General features: G+C 37.3%; 2 protein-coding genes and 3 long non-coding RNA genes across 6 annotated transcripts; all 5 read left to right on the forward strand.

Annotated features, from left to right (window-relative positions):
• Positions 1-332: 332 nt before the first annotated feature.
• On the forward strand, positions 333-12,779 carry LOC111609295 (L-rhamnose-binding lectin CSL3-like). The gene is made up of 7 exons (XM_023336713.1): positions 333-353; positions 10,952-11,005; positions 11,211-11,238; positions 11,376-11,444; positions 11,534-11,663; positions 11,775-11,878; positions 12,620-12,779. The coding sequence occupies exons 2-7, from the start codon at positions 10,952-10,954 to the stop codon at positions 12,637-12,639; spliced, it is 405 nt and encodes a 134-aa protein (XP_023192481.1). The 5' UTR covers positions 333-353; the 3' UTR covers positions 12,640-12,779.
• On the forward strand, positions 4,371-4,936 carry LOC111609300. Its single transcript, XR_002753046.1, has 3 exons — positions 4,371-4,426; positions 4,667-4,685; positions 4,891-4,936. It is a non-coding gene; the product is annotated as an uncharacterized LOC111609300 (long non-coding RNA).
• Positions 12,780-14,644: 1,865 nt separating the features above from the next.
• LOC111608627 (L-rhamnose-binding lectin SML-like) lies at positions 14,645-16,628 on the forward strand. Its single transcript, XM_023333872.1, has 6 exons — positions 14,645-14,698; positions 14,939-14,957; positions 15,165-15,227; positions 15,315-15,447; positions 15,559-15,662; positions 16,404-16,628. The coding sequence occupies exons 1-6, from the start codon at positions 14,645-14,647 to the stop codon at positions 16,421-16,423; spliced, it is 393 nt and encodes a 130-aa protein (XP_023189640.1). The 3' UTR covers positions 16,424-16,628.
• A 1,798-nt stretch (positions 16,629-18,426) lies between these two features.
• LOC111609301 lies at positions 18,427-18,994 on the forward strand. Its single transcript, XR_002753047.1, has 3 exons — positions 18,427-18,482; positions 18,723-18,741; positions 18,949-18,994. It is a non-coding gene; the product is annotated as an uncharacterized LOC111609301 (long non-coding RNA).
• A 914-nt stretch (positions 18,995-19,908) lies between these two features.
• LOC111609299 lies at positions 19,909-21,788 on the forward strand. 2 transcript variants are annotated; one of them, XR_002753045.1, is made up of 4 exons: positions 19,909-19,930; positions 20,161-20,265; positions 20,370-20,473; positions 21,440-21,788. It is a non-coding gene; the product is annotated as an uncharacterized LOC111609299 (long non-coding RNA). The 2 variants fall into 2 exon arrangements; XR_002753044.1 differs by lacking the exon at positions 19,909-19,930 and having other exon boundaries at positions 20,024-20,265.
• Positions 21,789-22,096: the final 308 nt, after the last annotated feature.

The following is a 22,096-nucleotide window of genomic DNA, read 5'->3' on the forward strand; positions in this document are numbered from 1 at the left end:
CCTGAGTGTTGCTAGTGAAACTGAATCAAAAACATGGATACTAAAAATAAATTCATACTGTTAAATTTATACAATTTTAAAGCACATTTTTACAGTTACTTGAATCATCTAAGCACAGCACTGACATATTTCCATAATCTGATAAAACCTGACACATTCCTGCCTCACCCATCACCAACCTGGAGTTCTGGTCAGAAAACCTCAACAGGACGAATTGTTGCCTGGATAAAGACATTTTGTTCCTCTGTCAGATCATCAGTGAAGGTTTATAAACCCTCCATTCCCTGGTTGAAGGCACACTGCTGCTAGTGAATCTGGTTTCTGCTGCTGCTTTGATTCTTCATCACAACAAGGTAAAATTTGACTGAACAAACCCAAAAAAAGCTGCTTACAATTCTGTTCTTCTAATATATGTTATGATAAATTCTAGTTCTGATTCTCAGAGACATGAAAACTTGTTTCCATCATGTTTATATTGATGGATGAAATGTATGATTTGGTTCAGCAGCTTGTTGAAAATGTTGTAGAAAATCCTCTAATATTTTGAGTCATATTTCAGAGTAACTGAATGTTTCTTATCTTCATACAGATGAAATTTGTTCTTTTTACTTTGTTCCTTTGTGGATTCATCCTGGAAATCAATGTGAGTGAAAATCTTCTCTTCTGTTTGCTGTTTAGAAAATCAGTTGTTAAAAATCTACATTTTGTGTTTTTATGTCTTTATTTTGACTGTATGTGAAACAGGCAGTGAAACACAGAAATGTGTCTGTATGAACAGCAGATAAACGATGATAACTTTATCTTCAATCAACTCTAAAAACTATGAAGACAAAAAAGTTTTTAAAAGTAATTATTTTTTATATCTGTCTCTCTTGGTTAACAGGGAAAAAGTTCATCAGGAGGTTTGTGCTTTAATCTTTCTGGTGTTTTGAGTTCACAAGGTGGCGCTGCAGGTTTTAGTATGAAGACAAGCTGGGCATGAAGGCTGATGTTGAATGTTCATCATTTATTGGATCTAAAACTGTTAAACATGAATTTATCTTTAGTTCGTGGGTGTTTGGACTTTTCTGTGTCCTGATATGAATATGATCTGAATGTCTCATATGCAGCATGGCTCCCAGAGAAAAAATCCCTTGTTGCCTGTGAAGGAACAGTGGCTCGACTCCACTGTGGTAAGGTCACTGGTTTCACTGGTCGGTTCTGGAGCATTACACCATGAATACATTCAGGTTTCCAACATTTCCTCTTCGCTCTGGCAGAAGAAGGTCAGGCTATCTATGTGACCAGTGCTACATACGGACGCAGCAATCGGTTCACGTGCTACGTTGGGATACCTGCAGAGCAGACGAAGAACACTGATTGTGCTACAAGGGCAGAATCCGTGTTTCAGAGGTACAGAGCTTCAATCTTTCCTAAAGGGTTTTCTAACTGGATATTAATTAATAAATCCAAGAAACGGCAAATCACAATTTCTAGGAAACTGACCTTGATGTGAATCCACAGATGCGAGGGGAGATCAGCGTGCAATGTTTTTGCCAGTAGCTCTGTGTTCGGAGATCCCTGTGTTGGGACCTACAAGTACCTGGAGGTGATATATCTATGTGAAAGTGAGTTTATGGTCTAACTTCACTAAAATATTTCTAAAATTCAAGAACAACATTGAAAAGCATTAATGTCACATTTGTTTTATTCAGCTGATTTAAATTTCCTTTTCTTTATCTTGAAGAAACTCCATTAGTAGCAGCTTAATTTACCATGTTTTTAACCTGATTAACAAACCCAGCTTTTCAATTAGGAAATTAATTAGGTGAAATAATCTTTTTAGGATTCTCAATTCATCCATATTTCCAAGGTTTCATTTTTTATTTTTCATTTTCATTCATATTTTGTTTTTATATGTATTTATTTTATTTATTAATTTGTTTATTCCTGTTTTTTGATTCCTCGAATTTCTTTCTTTCTTTTTTAAATAAAAAACGTAAGCATCCCATAATAAAATATCAAGACTCGGAGTTTGGTTGCCATGGCGATCCTGTGGAGCAGGTTTTGTCCAAACTCTGTAGTCTGGTTAAAAATTTTCCCTCATCCGCTTTAATGTTCCAGTCCAGCTCAGTAACACAGTCAGTAGCACTAATGCCTTGCAGCAACAAGGTCCTGGGTTTGAATCCTAGCCTGGGTCTTTCTGCATTTACTTAGAAAGAATATATTTAATGTTTACACCAAAGACAGAAAACCAGCCTTGACTCTCCAGAGGCCTTGTTGCAGCTTTAGAACTGGTGATATTTCACTTTCTGATGTCTAAAATGCATTCTGCTGAAACGATATTGTTAATATTTCCATGTTTTCAGTTCCATTTGCAACTGAATGAAGCGACGATCAGATCTGCTGTGCTGAGGATGAAATGCATCATAATCAGTAACATCTACAGACGTTGTGATCCACTGATGTGCAGCTTCATCTGTCTTCAGTTTCTTTTTATGTTTACTTAGCATTTTATTTGTTTTTCTTCTCCAATCTTCATCTCTTTTTGCTTCTATTTCAACTTTCCTCAATAAACCTAACTTGCATTTACATTTTGCTCAGTTTGTTTTGCTTTGTTCGCTACAAACAGCCTGATGGGGACGAAAACTTTGACAAACTCCTTCCAAATTATGAAGGTAGTTTAAAAACTGTTTCCAGCCTGAATAGGAAGGAACATGTGGAGGAAGTTGGTTGAATGTCTGTGAGAACGCTGCCTGCTGTCATCTGGATCAGATCAAGATGGCCGCCAACCAGAAGTGACACATTTAGGATGTTTTTTTGTTTACACACAAAAACTAGCATTTTTATTTTTGCCAAACATTGCATATACTTTCACGCCATTAGTTTTACCTTCCATATTTAATGTGGTCATGGTTGGCTGAGGTTTGTGGGGCTTATTTACAAAAATGGAAAAATGCTTCATCCGACCTCCAAACTTTAAAAAGTTCCTAAAACATCACACTCTCATTCAAATGAGCTCAGATTTTTAGAATGCTTCTTTGGATTGTTCTCAACATTTCATACACTCTATGTTTGGCCATATCTCCATATGCCTCACTCTGGGTTTTTTCACAAGTTTGTACTTAACACAAATATCTGTATCTTTCTCAATCCTTTGACTATCCTAACTAAATTGCTCCCAATAGTGGGACATGTCAGCCTTAGTTATTCTGCAAAGTTTGGCAACAGTCAAATTCACATTTATCTTGGGCAGCACCATGTCTGAACATGAACATATTTTAGCCTCATCTAACTTTATCTAAGGGGAATTCCAAGTTTAAATGAATCTTATAAGCTATAATATTTATTTGACCATAGTAGGATTTGTATTTGGTTTATATTTCTGTTTTGTCTCATTTCAATTTCACTCCTTTCTGCATTAAATCCTCTTCACATTCAACAGATCCTTGTAGGAAGTAATGCAAGACAGTTTAACTGACTGAGATCATCAATAAAGCACTGATGTACATTTCAACAGTACATTGCACCCAGTATACTGTTGCACATTGGCACTGTCCTGATGGAGAAAACAGGACAGAAAACAAGAACAGCTGATCCAAACGGAGAGTTCTCTACATCATCACAACAGCTGATAACCATGGAACCAACTGGACAACAACAGCTGCACACTGCTGCACAGCAGATAACCAACCAGCTGGATATCTGACATGTGAAGAGACCAAACTAGCTCTACACCTGTCGTTTCCCAGAATGCATCTGGCCCCTACCAGTAATCTGCTTTTACAGTTTGGCTGCACTTTACCCTGAGTGTTGCTAGTGAAACTGAATCAAAAACATGGATACTAAAAATAAATTCATACTGTTAAATTTATACAATTTTAAAGCACATTTTTACAGTTACTTGAATCATCTAAGCACAGCACTGACATATTTCCATAATCTGATAAAACCTGACACATTCCTGCCTCACCCATCACCAACCTGGAGTTCTGGTCAGAAAACCTCAACAGGACGAATTGTTGCCTGGATAAAGACATTTTGTTCCTCTGTCAGATCATCAGTGAAGGTTTATAAACCCTCCATTCCCTGGTTGAAGGCACACTGCTGCTAGTGAATCTGGTTTCTGCTGCTGCTTTGATTCTTCATCACAAGATGGTAAAATTTGACTGAACAAACCCAAAAAAGCTGCTTACAATTCTGTTCTTCTAATATATGTTATGATAAATTCTAGTTCTGATTCTCGGAGACATGAAAACTTGTTTCCATCATGTTTATATTGATGGATGAAATGTATGATTTGGTTCAGCAGCTTGTTGAAAATGTTGTAGAAAATCCTCTAATATTTTGAGTCATATTTCAGAGTAACTGAATGTTTCTTATCTTCATACAGATGAAATTTGTTCTTTTTACTTTGTTCCTTTGTGGATTCATCCTGGAAATCAATGTGAGTGAAAATCTTCTCTTCTGTTTGCTGTTTAGAAAATCATTTGCTAAAAATCTACATTTTGTGTTTTTATTTCTTTATTTTGACTGTATGTGAAACAGGCAGTGAAACACAGAAATGTGTCTGTATGAACAGCAGATAAACGATGATAACTTTATCTTCAATCAACTCTAAAAACTATGAAGACAAAAAAGTTTTTAAAAGTAATTATTTTTTATATCTGTCTCTCTTGGTTAACAGGGAAAAAGTTCATCAGGAGGTTTGTGCTTTAATCTTTCTGGTGTTTTGAGTTCACAAGGTGGCGCTGCAGGTTTTAGTATGAAGACAAGCTGGGCATGAAGGCTGATGTTGAATGTTCATCATTTATTGGATCTAAAACTGTTAAACATGAATTTATCTTTAGTTCGTGGGTGTTTGGACTTTTCTGTGTCCTGATATGAATATGATCTGAATGTCTCATGCAGCATGGCTCCCAGAGAAAAAATCCCTTGTTGCCTGTGAAGGAACAGTGGCTCGACTCCACTGTGGTAAGGTCACTGGTTTCACCGGTCGGTTCTGGAGCATTACACCATGAATACATTCAGGTTTCCAACATTTCCTCTTCGCTCTGGCAGAAGAAGGTCAGGCTATTGTTAAGGAAATATGGCTATTTTTGATTGTTTAATATTGTTAAGCTAATGCCATGTGCGTTTAAGTAGATCAACATTCCTATTTGGACAAGCTGATGCAAGGTAGGAGTTCAGAGATAAACATTCTCCTGGCAAGGCTGTAACTTAGAGCAGCCATAAAACACTATACTCTTGAAAGGCTTTAAATTAGTAGGCCATAAAGAATATCTTCCCCGGCTCACAGGTCAGAGGTCGGGGGTTTCCCAGGAGCTCAGAGTTGCATCTGGAGTTGATCACAACTTAGGAATCTTGGAAACACTTAGGTTTAATTTCTGATACACCTTTTAAATATTGATAGCAATAGTGTGTTAGATTAAAGTATATTACCCAAGTTACAAGTACTAATCTAGTAAATGGAATGTATTTGAAAATGTACTAACTATGACAATATCGGAATCAAAAGGGAATGGTTTGAATGTTATGTTTTACAGGTTGAAAAAAGACTTCTATCTCATTATTGTTTGTGATAAGGTAAAGATTCAAATCTTTGGAGAAGCTGACTGCAGAGGAGCAAGATAGGTTTTGTGAAAATAACTTATAACTTTAATAACTAAAATGACTCTTGATATTTGTCATTAAAACTCAGGGGAAGGTCTAAGTTTTTTCCAAGGTAGCTCAGAGGTACGCCCTATTTGCATATATTAACAAAGAGAAACGCCTTCACTAGAAAAGGGAATGCTCAATAATAAGAATTCAGACAACTGCCCTGTTTTGCTTTTAAGCATCAGCTGTCTCCAAAGGCGCCTTTGTTCTTTTTCTTTTAATTCTTTTGTCTCAGGTAAAGAATGTACTTTTGTGTACTCTGAAGTTTCTTGTTAAATTCATACGGTGTTTTCTATTGAATTAAACTCTGTATCTCTGTGACGTCATTGTGCCTCGCCGTCTTCTTGCCAGCCGTGACGACATCCGCTCAGGACCCGGGCTAACAGGAGGAAAAGAGAGCCATGCTTTTTCCAAAATTTAAGCTAACCTAATAAATTTCCTCCTTAATACTATCTATGTGACCAGTGCTACATACGGACGCACTGATAAGAAGACTTGCAGTGCTCGTAGACCGGCCGACCAGCTAAAGAACACTGAATGCTTCACATACGCAGAGGAAGTTGGTGAGAGGTACAGAGCTTCAGTATTTCCTGAAGGTTTATCAAACTGGATGTGAATGAGTGAATGAGGAGGACTAAGAAAGGCAAATCGCTGACTTTGATCTGAATCCACAGATGCAACGGGAAACAGTGGTGTAAAGTCAAAGCCAGTAACTATGTGTTCGGAGATCCCTGCTATGGAACCTACAAGTACCTGGAGGTGGAATATATTTGTTACGGTGAGTTCAGGCTCTCACTTCACTAAAATCCTTCTCAAAACAGGAACAGCTTCAACAAGTTGGTGCAACACAAACAGCAACTTTATGGATGTTGTTCCTGCTCATTTGAATGTTGTGCCTTTTCTAAACAAGAAGCCATCAGTAGCAGCTTTATTCACTTTTTTGTTTAGCCTGATTAACAAACCCAGGATCTTAAATTGGTAAATAATTAAATACATAAGAAATTTGCTTTCCTTAAACTTTAAAAAATACTCTGTGCTAAATTCAGTTGTTATTTTTATTTATCTCTTTGTTTTTGTTTCCTTTGACTCTTTCTTAGTTTAAAGATAGAAATCACCATAATGTCATAAAAATTATTTCTTCAGGTTTGGACAACCCTGACCGCCCTCCTCATGAGACTGTCTTGGTCAGAGGCTTCTCCAGACTCGCTGTAATACAGACTGCTACAAGAGATCTCTACTGCCAAAAGCCATCAGCACCTACACTGTAAAATCTAATTAGTTATCAATAACTCAAAAAGCATGTAAACTGACTGCCCTTAACAAAACAAGTACATAAAAGTACATATTTTAAGTTGCACCAACTAGTGCATCCTTTGGAGAGTACACTTACAGAGGAGTTAAAGCAGCTCAACCCATCAAGCACTTAAATCAAGAGCCACCTGCCTCAAATATCTATGCATAAATCAAAACAGGTTCCAATCTTCTGAGTCCAAATCCAAAAATACTTTATTGATTCCAAGTGGAAATTAAATGTTGTTGTAACTTATTAATTCAAATTTTTCAGTTCTTCTTGATGCTGACGGCTGTTGACAGGAATGATCTCCTATAGCAGTCTGTATCACAGTAAATCTGAAGAAGCCTCTGACTGAACACACTCTTTTCCCAAGACAGTCTGAAGAGGTTGTCAGGGTTCATAGTTTCTTGATTTTATGAATAATCCTCTGTGCATCATCATCATGTCCAGAGGTTCCCCAGTCGTGCCCAGAATAGAAGCAGAAGTCGCCTTCTTCATCAGGATGTTGATGAAGACTCTGGTGCTGCTGCCCCAACAGATGATGGCTGAAGACAACAAACTGAGAGAAGATCTGCAGCATCTTGTTGAAAACCTGGAAGGATCTTAACGTCCTCAAGAAGCTGACAGAAAATAATCTGAATTACAATTAAACATAACAAATAAAGTAATATCACAGATTATAGCTTTGAAAATCTTTTTATTTTTCTTCCTGTTGTATCAAACTTAAAGACAGTTTTTCTCTCCAACTGCTTCTCTTTGTAAACTTCTTCAGCCAAAATAAAACAAAAAGCTGAAAGAGGAATATGTACATGTCCTTACTTTAAATAATTAAGTTTTTAAGATTAACAATGTATTCCTCTCATTTCACAGGAGCTAGGCTGGTAGCTGAACTCTGCTGGCAAACACCAAACTGTTAGCAAGCAACCCTTGTCAGTGTTTGTAGTTAGTAACAAATATATCCATGAATGACTTTTTGTTATTTCACCTTCAATGAAACGCTGGTAAATACAAACTGAATGTTCCCATAACTGAGTGGCTCTTAGATGCTCATGTGAGAACTTAGCAAGCAGGTTATGTAGAAGTCACTGGGGCCACGACCAAGTGGAACTGGGAGAACTCAGAGTACAATAATCCACATGAACATCACATCTAGAAGTGGATATTAATGAATAGTTCTACATCACCCAGTTCTACAGTCATTCACTGAGAGAACAGACTTTAAACTACTGCTGGTAGTTTATAAATCACTGAACGGATCAAATATCTGCTGCTGCAGGATCAACCTTCCAGACCTCTCAGCTTCTGTTTCTGGTTCTGCTCTGGATCAGAACCAGAACCAAACATGGAGAAGCAGCATTCAGCTTCTATGCACCACAATTCTGGAACCAACTTCCAGAAAACTTCAAAACAGCCAAAACACTGAGCACATTTAAGTCAAGGCTAAAACCCACCTGTTTAAAGTTGCTTTTAACCATAATGAATGGAACACTGATCAACATGATATTGATGATTATTGATGATATTTATGATCGCTCTGTTTTTATGACTTTTTGTTTTTCTGTTTTATGATGTAAAACGTTTTTTTGGTGAAATGTGCTATACAAATAAACTTGATCGATTGATTTGCAATAGACCACCAGAAGGCCCAAAACTCTGATAGTAGTTTTATGTTTTGATTCCTATATAACAGAAAACCCACACATGCACACGCCCACCGCACCCATACATGCGCACACACACACACACACACATGCCCACACATGCACACACACACATATGTTTGTCTCTCTATCTTTGCAGGGACTTTCCATTGACTTCGATTAATTTCTACAACCCAACCCTAACCAAAACTCAATACACATCCTAGTCCTAAACCTAACTCTTAACCCAAAAACACAATTTCCCCTTGTGGGGGCCAAGTCCTGGTCCCCACAAGGGGCAGTGTCTCCACAATGTAATATGTGTCAGGAAAATGGTCCCACAATGCATCAAATACCTGTTGCTCACACACTTGGTTGTGTGTGTGTGTGTTTGTGTGTTTCATTGACAGACCAAGCATTCAGTCACCATCACATACCTTACTGTAACCCAAAATCAGCATTTTACCTCATGGGGACCAAGAGATGTCCCCACAATGTAGAGGGACTAAAGGTTCCCATGAACACATAAAAACCTGGTTCACACACACACACACACACACACACGCACACACACACACACACACACACACACACACGCACACACACACACACACACACACAGGCCGGTCTGTCAGGATCTCCCAGGCCTTTTTCTCTCCACAGTTCGCTCCTGGGCTGCTGCATTATTAACATAAGAAAAACTCCAGAGGACAAACAAATCTGGGTATTTAAATCTTATTTCTGAAAAGTAAAGAAAAGACTCACATGTTAGTTTTGCTTACGGCAGTAACTCAGGATTGTGCTCCTTGTGTTAATGGAGGAGTGTGTAAATGGCTTTGCATTGTTCAAGAGCCTTTCCTTCACTGAGGAGCTCAAGTAGTTGAAGAAAAACTCCAAGGAATCTTTAAAATAACGTGCAGAACGGCCAGGTCCACTTTAATTGTGACCAGAGTGAGTAAGGGGAAGGCTTGGGGTCAGAAGGAGGTCAATCCTGAAGCTACTTCTTCACATTTCTGATTATTAGAGCTTATTTAACCTTTTGCTGTTTCCTGGTTGTCAGAATGTTAACGTCAGGCTTAAGGTGTTAGTTTGGAAAAACCAGTTGGATTTTATGCTGTTGCTAAACAAAACTGTTCTTATTCTCCCTGAAATGTTTGCCTTAAACATTTTATCTTTGAGAAGAAGCTCTTATCATTAGATATCACACCATTCATACAAGATATTTATGCCTAAATCTTAATCCGTTTGTAGTTTATAGCATGTTGCTGATGCTTATGGGGATCTCATTCAACATAAATATTCATAAACATAAACATGAACCTCCAGTCCCAGACAAAGCAGCACAGACTCTGGTGCAGAAACATCCACATCACAGTTACAGATAATTTTCTCTCTGTGCTTTTCCAGAATCCCAAGGCCTTAGAAACGACTTGGTGACCATTTCCAGACTCAAATAGCAAAGATTTATTTCTTCTCTCTTCCTAAATGTATTTACATCATGGCATGATAAATGAAGCTATATTTCAACAAAATCTATAGAGAGGATTGAAATTAATTCATCATTTAAAACAGCATTTTGTAGTTACTGGAATCAACTTTGCATGACACTGAAATTTGTCCACAATCTGACAAAACTGAGAAAAAGCAAATTCAGAAGGAATCGTTAGCTCCAACATGTTTCCAGAGATATTAGTAAGGTTTTAAATATTGAACTCATCCAAGAGTAAAATAACGGGATTTCATAGAGCAGATAAAGACATTAATGGTTTATGATTCCTGTATAAAACCAGAGAGCAGATGGAGACGGCTGACAGAATCACGATCCACATCAAGGCCAAGAATCTTTGTTAACAGAAAATCCCACCTGGCTGCTGCAGCCAGTAACTAAAACCCAACTGGGTTTTTCCATCCCAACATTTTCAGTCTGGTGTACCTGCTAGCTGGGCTGGGGGCTATAAAGAGATGATCAGTGATTTATCAACAAGAATGAGGAGAAAAGGCTTCAGGTGTGACACACCCATCACCAACCTGAACTTCTGGTCAGAAAAACTCAACAGGCTGAATTGTTGCCTGGATAAAGACATTTTGTTCCTCTGTCAGATCATCAGTGAAGGTTTATAAACCCTCCATTCCCTGGTTGAAGGCACACTGCTGCTAGTGAGTCCTGCTGCTGCTTGGATTCTTCATCACAACAAGGTAAGATTTGACTTAAAACTGGAAAATTAATAGTAAGATTAAGTCTTGCAAAAAACTTTATGTTCATATTTATTAATTCAACTGTGCCATTTAGTTCAGCAGATTGTTGAAAATATTTCAGCAAATCATTGAGTTTTTCTCAGTCATATCTCAGAGTAACTGAATGTTTCCTATTTTCATACAGATGAAATTCGTCCTTTTTACTTTGTTCCTTTGTGGATTCGTCCTGGAAATCAATGTGAGTGAAAACCTTCTCTTCTCTTTGTGGTTTGAATATCTGTTGTTAAAAACATTATTTTACTGGTTTTATTTAGCAATTATAGTTTTCTTGTCATTCAAATTTTAACCAGATTTTAATTTGATGCTTACATCTCTAAGGAGCTTGAAGTAAAAATCCTGCCGTTTCTATTTGTGATTCATTTTGTTGTTTTTTTTTTTAACAGGCTGGACGTGGTTTTCAAAAACCGAAAAGTTAGTTTTGCAAGTTTTAGTATGAACACAAGATTATTAAATCTAAAATTATAAAACATAAATTTTGCTTTAGGTCATGGATAGCTGAACTTTTCAGTGTATTGATATTAATATGATCTGAATCTCTCATATAACAGAACCAAGGTCGTTTGCAGGAATAAGAACTGTTGTGGCATGTGAGGGATCAGAGGCTCAAATATCGTGTGGTAAGGTTACTGGTTTTACTGGTTGTTCTGGAGCATTACACCATGAATACTTTCAGATTTCCAACATTTCGTCTTCTGTCTTCCAACAGCGAATGAGGATATATTTGTGATCGGTGCTATATATGGACGCAGCGATCGGATGACGTGCTCCTATGGGATACCTGCAGAGCAGACGAAGAACACTAATTGTGCTACGAAGGCAGAATCCGTGTTTCAGAAGTACAGAGCTTCAATCTTTCCTAAAGGGTTTTCTAACTGGATATTAATTAACAAATCCAAGAAACGACAAATCACAATTTCTAGGAAACTGACCTTGATGTGAATCCACAGATGCGAGGGGAAATCAGCGTGCGCTGTCTTAGCCAGCAGCGCTGTGTTCGGAGATCCCTGTGTTGGGACCTACAAGTACCTGGAGGTGCTATATCTATGTGAAAGTGAGTTTATGGTCTAACTTTAAATATTTCTAAAATTCAAGAACAACATTGAAAAGCATTAATGTCACATTTGTTTTATTCAGCTGATTTAAATTTCCTTTTCTTTATCTTGAAGAAACTCCATTAGTAGCAGCTTAATTTACCATGTTTTTAACCTGATTAACAAACCCAGCTTTTCAATTAGGAAATTAATTAGGTGAAATAATCTTTTTAGGATTCTCAATTCATCCATATTTCCAAGGTTTCATTTTTTATTTTTCATTTTCATTCATATTTTGTTTTTATATGTATTTATTTTATTTATTAATTTGTTTATTCCTGTTTTTTGATTCCTCGAATTTCTTTCTTTCTTTCTTTTTTAAATAAAAAACGTAAGCATCCCATAATAAAATATCAAGACTCGGAGTTTGGTTGCCATGGCGATCCTGTGGAGCAGGTTTTGTCCAAACTCTGTAGTCTGGTTAAAACTTTTCCCTCATCCGCTTTAATGTTCCAGTCCAGCTCAGTAACACAGTCAGTAGCACTAATGCCTTGCAGCAACAAGGTCCTGGGTTTGAATCCTAGCCTGGGTCTTTCTGCATTTACTTAGAAAGAATATATTTAATTTTTACACCAAAGACAGAAAACCAGCCTTGACTCTCCAGAGGCCTTGTTGCAGCTTTAGAACTGGTGATATTTCACTTTCTGATGTCTAAAATGCATTCTGCTGAAACGATATTGTTAATATTTCCATGTTTTCAGTTCCATTTGCAACTGAATGAAGCGACGATCAGATCTGCTGTGCTGAGGATGAAATGCATCATAATCAGTAACATCTACAGACGTTGTGATCCACTGATGTGCAGCTTCATCTGTCTTCAGTTTCTTTTTATGTTTACTTAGCATTTTATTTGTTTTTCTTCTCCAATCTTCATCTTTTTTTGCTTCTATTTCAACTTTCCTCAATAAACCTGACTTGCATTTACATTTTGCTCAGTTTGTTTTGCTTTGTTCGCTACAAACAGCCTGATGGGGACGAAAACTTTGACAAACTCCTTCCAAACTATGAAGGTAGTTTAAAAACTGTTTCCAGCCTGAACAGGAAGGAACATGTGGAGGAAGTTGGTTGAATGTCTGTGAGAACGCTGCCTGCTGTCATCTGGATCAGATCAAGATGGCCGCCAACCAGAAGTGACACATTTAGGATGTTTTTTTGTTTACACACAAAAACTAGCATTTTTATTTTTGCCAAACGTTGCATATACTTTCACGCCATTAGTCTTACCTTCCATATTTAATGTGGTCATGGTTGGCTGAGGTTTGTGGGGCTTATTTACAAAAATGGAAAAATGCTTCATCCGACCTCCAAACTTTAAAAAGTTCCTAAAGCATCACACTCTCATTCAAATGAGCTCAGATTTTTAGAATGCTTCTTTGGATTGTTCTCAACATTTCATACACTCTATGTTTGGCCATATCTCCATATGCATCACTCTGGGTTTTTTCACAAGTTTGTACTTAACACAAATATCTGTATCTTTCTCAATCCTTTGACTATCCTAACTAAATTGCTCCCAATAGTGGGACATGTCAGCCTTAGTTATTCTGCAAAGTTTGGCAACAGTCAAATTCACATTTATCTTGGGCAGCAGCATGTCTGAACATGAACATATTTTAGCCTCATCTAACTTTATCTAAGGGGAATTCCAAGTTTAAATGAACCTTATAAGCTATAATATTTATTTGACCATAGTAGGATTTGTATTTGGTTTATATTTCTGTTTTGTCTCATTTCAATTTCATTCCTTTCTGCATTAAATCCTCTTCACATTCAACAGATCCTTGTAGGAAGTAATGCAAGACAGTTTAACTGACTGAGATCATCAATAAAGCACTGATGTACATTTCAACAGTACATTGCACCCAGTATACTGTTGCACATTGGCACTGTCCTGATGGAGAAAACAGGACAGAAAACAAGAACAGCTGATCCAAACGGAGAGTTCTCTACATCATCACAACAGCTGATAACCATGGAACCAACTGGACAACAACAGCTGCACACTGCTGCACAGCAGATAACCAACCAGCTGGATACCTGACATGTGAAGAGACCAAACTAGCTCTACACCTGTCGTTTCCCAGAATGCATCTGGCCCCTACCAGTAATCTGCTTTTACAGTATGGCTGCACTTTACCCTGAGTGTTGCTAGTGAAACTGAATCAAAAACATGGATACTAAAAATAAATTCATACTGTTAAATTTATACAATTTTAAAGCACATTTTTACAGTTACTTGAATCATCTAAGCACAGCACTGACATATTTCCATAATCTGATAAAACCTGACACATTCCTGCCTCACCCATCACCAACCTGGACTTCTGGTCAGAAAACCTCAACAGGACGAATTGTTGCCTGGATAAAGACATTTTGTTCCTCTGTCAGATCATCAGTGAAGGTTTATAAACCCTCCATTCCCTGGTTGAAGGCACACTGCTGCTAGTGAATCTGGTTTCTGCTGCTGCTTTGATTCTTCATCACAACAAGGTAAAATTTGACTGAACAAACCCAAAAAAAGCTGCTTACAATTCTGTTCTTCTAATAAATGTTATGATAAATTCTAGTTCTGATTCTCAGAGACATGAAAACTTGTTTCCATCATGTTTATATTGATGGATGAAATGTATGATTTGGTTCAGCAGCTTGTTGAAAATGTTGTAGAAAATCCTCTAATATTTTGAGTCATATTTCAGAGTAACTGAATGTTTCTTATCTTCATACAGATGAAATTTGTTCTTTTTACTTTGTTCCTTTGTGGATTCATCCTGGAAATCAATGTGAGTGAAAATCTTCTCTTCTGTTTGCTGTTTAGAAAATCAGTTGTTAAAAATCTACATTTTGTGTTTTTATGTCTTTATTTTGACTGTATGTGAAACAGGCAGTGAAACACAGAAATGTGTCTGTATGAACAGCAGATAAACGATGAAAACTTTATCTTCAATCAACTCTAAAAACTTTGAAGACAAAAAAGTTTTTAAAAGTAATTATTTTTTATATCTGTCTCTCTTGGTTAACAGGGAAAAAGTTCATCAGGAGGTTTGTGCTTTAATCTTTCTGGTGTTTTGAGTTCACAAGGTGGCGCTGCAGGTTTTAGTATGAAGACAAGCTGGGCATGAAGGCTGATGTTGAATGTTCATCATTTATTGGATCTAAAACTGTTAAACATGAATTTATCTTTAGTTCGTGGGTGTTTGGACTTTTCTGTGTCCTGATATGAATATGATCTGAATGTCTCATATGCAGCATGGCTCCCAGAGAAAAAATCCCTTGTTGCCTGTGAAGGAACAGTGGCTCGACTCCACTGTGGTAAGGTCACTGGTTTCACTGGTCGGTTCTGGAGCATTACACCATGAATACATTCAGGTTTCCAACATTTCCTCTTCGCTCTGGCAGAAGAAGGTCAGGCTATCTATGTGACCAGTGCTACATACGGACGCAGCAATCGGTTCACGTGCTACGTTGGGATACCTGCAGAGCAGACGAAGAACACTGATTGTGCTACGAGGGCAGAATCCGTGTTTCAGAGGTACAGAGCTTCAATCTTTCCTAAAGGGTTTTCTAACTGGATATTAATTAATAAATCCAAGAAACGGCAAATCACAATTTCTAGGAAACTGACCTTGATGTGAATCCACAGATGCGAGGGGAGATCAGCGTGCAATGTTTTTGCCAGTAGCTCTGTGTTCGGAGATCCCTGTGTTGGGACCTACAAGTACCTGGAGGTGATATATCTATGTGAAAGTGAGTTTATGGTCTAACTTCACTAAAATATTTCTAAAATTCAAGAACAACATTGAAAAGCATTAATGTCACATTTGTTTTATTCAGCTGATTTAAATTTCCTTTTCTTTATCTTGAAGAAACTCCATTAGTAGCAGCTTAATTTACCATGTTTTTAACCTGATTAACAAACCCAGCTTTTCAATTAGGAAATTAATTAGGTGAAATAATCTTTTTAGGATTCTCAATTCATCCATATTTCCAAGGTTTCATTTTTTATTTTTCATTTTCATTCATATTTTGTTTTTATATGTATTTATTTTATTTATTAATTTGTTTATTCCTGTTTTTTGATTCCTCGAATTTCTTTCTTTCTTTTTTAAATAAAAAACGTAAGCATCCCATAATAAAATATCAAGACTCGGAGTTTGGTTGCCATGGCGATCCTGTGGAGCAGGTTTTGTCCAAACTCTGTAGTCTGGTTAAAAATTTTCCCTCATCCGCTTTAATGTTCCAGTCCAGCTCAGTAACACAGTCAGTAGCACTAATGCCTTGCAGCAACAAGGTCCTGGGTTTGAATCCTAGCCTGGGTCATTCTGCATTTACTTAGAAAGAATATATTTAATGTTTACACCAAAGACAGAAAACCAGCCTTGACTCTCCAGAGGCCTTGTTGCAGCTTTAGAACTGGTGATATTTCACTTTCTGATGTCTAAAATGCATTCTGCTGAAACGATATTGTTAATATTTCCATGTTTTCAGTTCCATTTGCAACTGAATGAAGCGACGATCAGATCTGCTGTGCTGAGGATGAAATGCATCATAATCAGTAACATCTACAGACGTTGTGATCCACTGATGTGCAGCTTCATCTGTCTTCAGTTTCTTTTTATGTTTACTTAGCATTTTATTTGTTTTTCTTCTCCAATCTTCATCTCTTTTTGCTTCTATTTCAACTTTCCTCAATAAACCTAACTTGCATTTACATTTTGCTCAGTTTGTTTTGCTTTGTTCGCTACAAACAGCCTGATGGGGACGAAAACTTTGACAAACTCCTTCCAAATTATGAAGGTAGTTTAAAAACTGTTTCCAGCCTGAACAGGAAGGAACATGTGGAGGAAGTTGGTTGAATGTCTGTGAGAACGCTGCCTGCTGTCATCTGGATCAGATCAAGATGGCCGCCAACCAGAAGTGACACATTTAGGATGTTTTTTTGTTTACACACAAAAACTAGCATTTTTATTTTTGCCAAACGTTGCATATACTTTCACGCCATTAGTTTTACCTTCCATATTTAATGTGGTCATGGTTGGCTGAGGTTTGTGGGGCTTATTTACAAAAATGGAAAAATGCTTCATCCGACCTCCAAACTTTAAAAAGTTCCTAAAACATCACACTCTCATTCAAATGAGCTCAGATTTTTAGAATGCTTCTTTGGATTGTTCTCAACATTTCATACACTCTATGTTTGGCCATATCTCCATATGCCTCACTCTGGGTTTTTTCACAAGTTTGTACTTAACACAAATATCTGTATCTTTCTCAATCCTTTGACTATCCTAACTAAATTGCTCCCAATAGTGGGACATGTCAGCCTTAGTTATTCTGCAAAGTTTGGCAACAGTCAAATTCACATTTATCTTGGGCAGCAGCATGTCTGAACATGAACATATTTTAGCCTCATCTAACTTTATCTAAGGGGAATTCCAAGTTTAAATGAACCTTATAAGCTATAATATTTATTTGACCATAGTAGGATTTGTATTTGGTTTATATTTCTGTTTTGTCTCATTTCAATTTCACTCCTTTCTGCATTAAATCCTCTTCACATTCAACAGATCCTTGTAGGAAGTAATGCAAGACAGTTTAACTGACTGAGATCATCAATAAAGCACTGATGTACATTTCAACAGTACATTGCACCCAGTATACTGTTGCACATTGGCACTGTCCTGATGGAGAAAACAGGACAGAAAACAAGAACAGCTGATCCAAACGGAGAGTTCTCTACATCATCACAACAGCTGATAACCATGGAACCAACTGGACAACAACAGCTGCACACTGCTGCACAGCATATAACCAACCAGCTGGATATCTGACATGTGAAGAGACCAAACTAGCTCTACACCTGTCGTTTCCCAGAATGCATCTGGCCCCTACCAGTAATCTGCTTTTACAGTATGGCTGCACTTTACCCTGAGTGTTGCTAGTGAAACTGAATCAAAAACATGGATACTAAAAATAAATTCATACTGTTAAATTTATACAATTTTAAAGCACATTTTTACAGTTACTTGAATCATCTAAGCACAGCACTGAAATATTTCCATAATCTGATAAAACCTGACACATTCCTGCCTCACCCATCACCAACCTGGAGTTCTGGTCAGAAAACCTCAACAGGACGAATTGTTGCCTGGATAAAGACATTTTGTTCCTCTGTCAGATCATCAGTGAAGGTTTATAAACCCTCCATTCCCTGGTTGAAGGCACACTACTGCTAGTGAATCTGGTTTCTGCTGCTGCTTTGATTCTTCATCACAAGATGGTAAAATTTGACTGAACAAACCCAAAAAAAGCTGCTTACAATTCTGTTCTTCTAATATATGTTATGATAAATTCTAGTTCTGATTCTCGGAGACATGAAAACTTGTTTCCATCATGTTTATATTGATGGATGAAATGTATGATTTGGTTCAGCAGCTTGTTGAAAATGTTGTAGAAAATCCTCTAATATTTTGAGTCATATTTCAGAGTAACTGAATGTTTCTTATCTTCATACAGATGAAATTTGTTCTTTTTACTTTGTTCCTTTGTGGATTCATCCTGGAAATCAATGTGAGTGAAAATCTTCTCTTCTGTTTGCTGTTTAGAAAATCATTTGCTAAAAATCTACATTTTGTGTTTTTATTTCTTTATTTTGATTGTATGTGAAACAGGCAGTGAAACACAGAAATGTGTCTGTATGAACAGCAGATAAACGATGATAACTTTATCTTCAATCAACTCTAAAAACTATGAAGACAAAAAAGTTTTTAAAAGTAATTATTTTTTATATCTGTCTCTCTTGGTTAACAGGGAAAAAGTTCATCAGGAGGTTTGTGCTTTAATCTTTCTGGTGTTTTGAGTTCACAAGGTGGCGCTGCAGGTTTTAGTATGAAGACAAGCTGGGCATGAAGGCTGATGTTGAATGTTCATCATTTATTGGATCTAAAACTGTTAAACATGAATTTATCTTTAGTTCGTGGGTGTTTGGACTTTTCTGTGTCCTGATATGAATATGATCTGAATGTCTCATATGCAGCATGGCTCCCAGAGAAAAAATCCCTTGTTGCCTGTGAAGGAACAGTGGCTCGACTCCACTGTGGTAAGGTCACTGGTTTCACCGGTCGGTTCTGGAGCATTACACCATGAATACATTCAGGTTTCCAACATTTCCTCTTCGCTCTGGCAGAAGAAGGTCAGGCTATTGTTAAGGAAATATGGCTATTTTTGATTGTTTAATATTGTTAAGCTAATGCCATGTGCGTTTAAGTAGATCAACATTCCTATTTGGACAAGCTGATGCAAGGTAGGAGTTCAGAGATAAACATTCTCCTGGCAAGGCTGTAACTTAGAGCAGCCATAAAACACTATACTCTTGAAAGGCTTTAAATTAGTAGGCCATAAAGAATATCTTCCCCGGCTCACAGGTCAGAGGTCGGGGGTTTCCCAGGAGCTCAGAGTTGCATCTGGAGTTGATCACAACTTAGGAATCTTGGAAACACTTAGGTTTAATTTCTGATACACCTTTTAAATATTGATAGCAATAGTGTGTTAGATTAAAGTATATTACCCAAGTTACAAGTACTAATCTAGTAAATGGAATGTATTTGAAAATGTACTAACTATGACAATATCGGAATCAAAAGGGAATGGTTTGAATGTTATGTTTTACAGGTTGAAAAAAGACTTCTATCTCATTATTGTTTGTGATAAGGTAAAGATTCAAATCTTTGGAGAAGCTGACTGCAGAGGAGCAAGATAGGTTTTGTGAAAATAACTTATAACTTTAATAACTAAAATGACTCTTGATATTTGTCATTAAAACTCAGGGGAAGGTCTAAGTTTTTTCCAAGGTAGCTCAGAGGTACGCCCTATTTGCATATATTAACAAAGAGAAACGCCTTCACTAGAAAAGGGAATGCTCAATAATAAGAATTCAGACAACTGCCCTGTTTTGCTTTTAAGCATCAGCTGTCTCCAAAGGCGCCTTTGTTCTTTTTCTTTTAATTCTTTTGTCTCAGGTAAAGAATGTACTTTTGTGTACTCTGAAGTTTCTTGTTAAATTCATACGGTGTTTTCTATTGAATTAAACTCTGTATCTCTGTGACGTCATTGTGCCTCGCCGTCTTCTTGCCAGCCGTGACGACATCCGCTCAGGACCCGGGCTAACAGGAGGAAAAGAGAGCCATGCTTTTTCCAAAATTTAAGCTAACCTAATAAATTTCCTCCTTAATACTATCTATGTGACCAGTGCTACATACGGACGCACTGATAAGAAGACTTGCAGTGCTCGTAGACCGGCCGACCAGCTAAAGAACACTGAATGCTTCACATACGCAGAGGAAGTTGGTGAGAGGTACAGAGCTTCAGTATTTCCTGAAGGTTTATCAAACTGGATGTGAATGAGTGAATGAGGAGGACTAAGAAAGGCAAATCGCTGACTTTGATCTGAATCCACAGATGCAACGGGAAACAGTGGTGTAAAGTCAAAGCCAGTAACTATGTGTTCGGAGATCCCTGCTATGGAACCTACAAGTACCTGGAGGTGGAATATATTTGTTACGGTGAGTTCAGGCTCTCACTTCACTAAAATCCTTCTCAAAACAGGAACAGCTTCAACAAGTTGGTGCAACACAAACAGCAACTTTATGGATGTTGTTCCTGCTCATTTGAATGTTGTGCCTTTTCTAAACAAGAAGCCATCAGTAGCAGCTTTATTCACTTTTTTGTTTAGCCTGATTAACAAACCCAGGATCTTAAATTGGTAAATAATTAAATACATAAGAAATTTGCTTTCCTTAAACTTTAAAAAATACTCTGTGCTAAATTCAGTTGTTATTTTTATTTATCTCTTTGTTTTTGTTTCCTTTGACTCTTTCTTAGTTTAAAGATAGAAATCACCATAATGTCATAAAAATTATTTCTTCAGGTTTGGACAACCCTGACCGCCCTCCTCATGAGACTGTCTTGGTCAGAGGCTTCTCCAGACTCGCTGTAATACAGACTGCTACAAGAGATCTCTACTGCCAAAAGCCATCAGCACCTACACTGTAAAATCTAATTAGTTATCAATAACTCAAAAAGCATGTAAACTGACTGCCCTTAACAAAACAAGTACATAAAAGTACATATTTTAAGTTGCACCAACTAGTGCATCCTTTGGAGAGTACACTTACAGATGAGTTAAAGCAGCTCGACCCATCAAGCACTTAAATCAAGAGCCACCTGCCTCAAATATCTATGCATAAATCAAAACAGGTTCCAATCTTCTGAGTCCAAATCCAAAAATACTTTATTGATTCCAAGTGGAAATTAAATGTTGTTGTAACTTATTAATTCAAATTTTTCAGTTCTTCTTGATGCTGACGGCTGTTGACAGGAATGATCTCCTATAGCAGTCTGTATCACAGTAAATCTGAAGAAGCCTCTGACTGAACACACTCTTTTCCCAAGACAGTCTGAAGAGGTTGTCAGGGTTCATAGTTTCTTGATTTTATGAATAATCCTCTGTGCATCATCATCATGTCCAGAGGTTCCCCAGTCGTGCCCAGAATAGAAGCAGAAGTCGCCTTCTTCATCAGGATGTTGATGAAGACTCTGGTGCTGCTGCCCCAACAGATGATGGCTGAAGACAACAAACTGAGAGAAGATCTGCAGCATCTTGTTGAAAACCTGGAAGGATCTTAGCGTCCTCAAGAAGCTGACAGAAAATAATCTGAATTACAATTAAACATAACAAATAAAGTAATATCACAGATTATAGCTTTGAAAATCTTTTTATTTTTCTTCCTGTTGTATCAAACTTAAAGACAGTTTTTCTCTCCAACTGCTTCTCTTTGTAAACTTCTTCAGCCAAAATAAAACAAAAAGCTGAAAGAGGAATATGTACATGTCCTTACTTTAAATAATTAAGTTTTTAAGATTAACAATGTATTCCTCTCATTTCACAGGAGCTAGGCTGGTAGCTGAACTCTGCTGGCAAACACCAAACTGTTAGCAAGCAACCCTTGTCAGTGTTTGTAGTTAGTAACAAATATATCCATGAATGACTTTTTGTTATTTCACCTTCAATGAAACGCTGGTAAATACAAACTGAATGTTCCCATAACTGAGTGGCTCTTAGATGCTCATGTGAGAACTTAGCAAGCAGGTTATGTAGAAGTCACTGGGGCCACGACCAAGTGGAA

Source organism: Xiphophorus maculatus, chromosome 1 (genome assembly GCF_002775205.1).
Source record: "Xiphophorus maculatus strain JP 163 A chromosome 1, X_maculatus-5.0-male, whole genome shotgun sequence".
In the NCBI taxonomy this organism is placed as follows: Eukaryota; Metazoa; Chordata; class Actinopteri; order Cyprinodontiformes; family Poeciliidae; genus Xiphophorus; species Xiphophorus maculatus.

Bases quoted from the DNA above. Each gene is read 5' to 3' on its own strand.
- LOC111609295 (XM_023336713.1), top strand. From the start codon at position 10,952: ATGAAATTCGTCCTTTTTACTTTGTTCCTTTGTGGATTCGTCCTGGAA. The intron at 11,239-11,375 runs GTTAGTTTTGCA...CTCATATAACAG, and splicing joins TGGTTTTCAAAAACCGAAAA to AACCAAGGTCGTTTGCAGGA. The intron at 11,879-12,619 runs GTGAGTTTATGG...CCATGTTTTCAG, and splicing joins GGTGCTATATCTATGTGAAA to TTCCATTTGCAACTGAATGA.
- LOC111608627 (XM_023333872.1), top strand. From the start codon at position 14,645: ATGAAATTTGTTCTTTTTACTTTGTTCCTTTGTGGATTCATCCTGGAA. The intron at 15,228-15,314 runs GTAAGGTCACTG...TCGCTCTGGCAG, and splicing joins AGTGGCTCGACTCCACTGTG to AAGAAGGTCAGGCTATCTAT. The intron at 15,663-16,403 runs GTGAGTTTATGG...CCATGTTTTCAG, and splicing joins GGTGATATATCTATGTGAAA to TTCCATTTGCAACTGAATGA.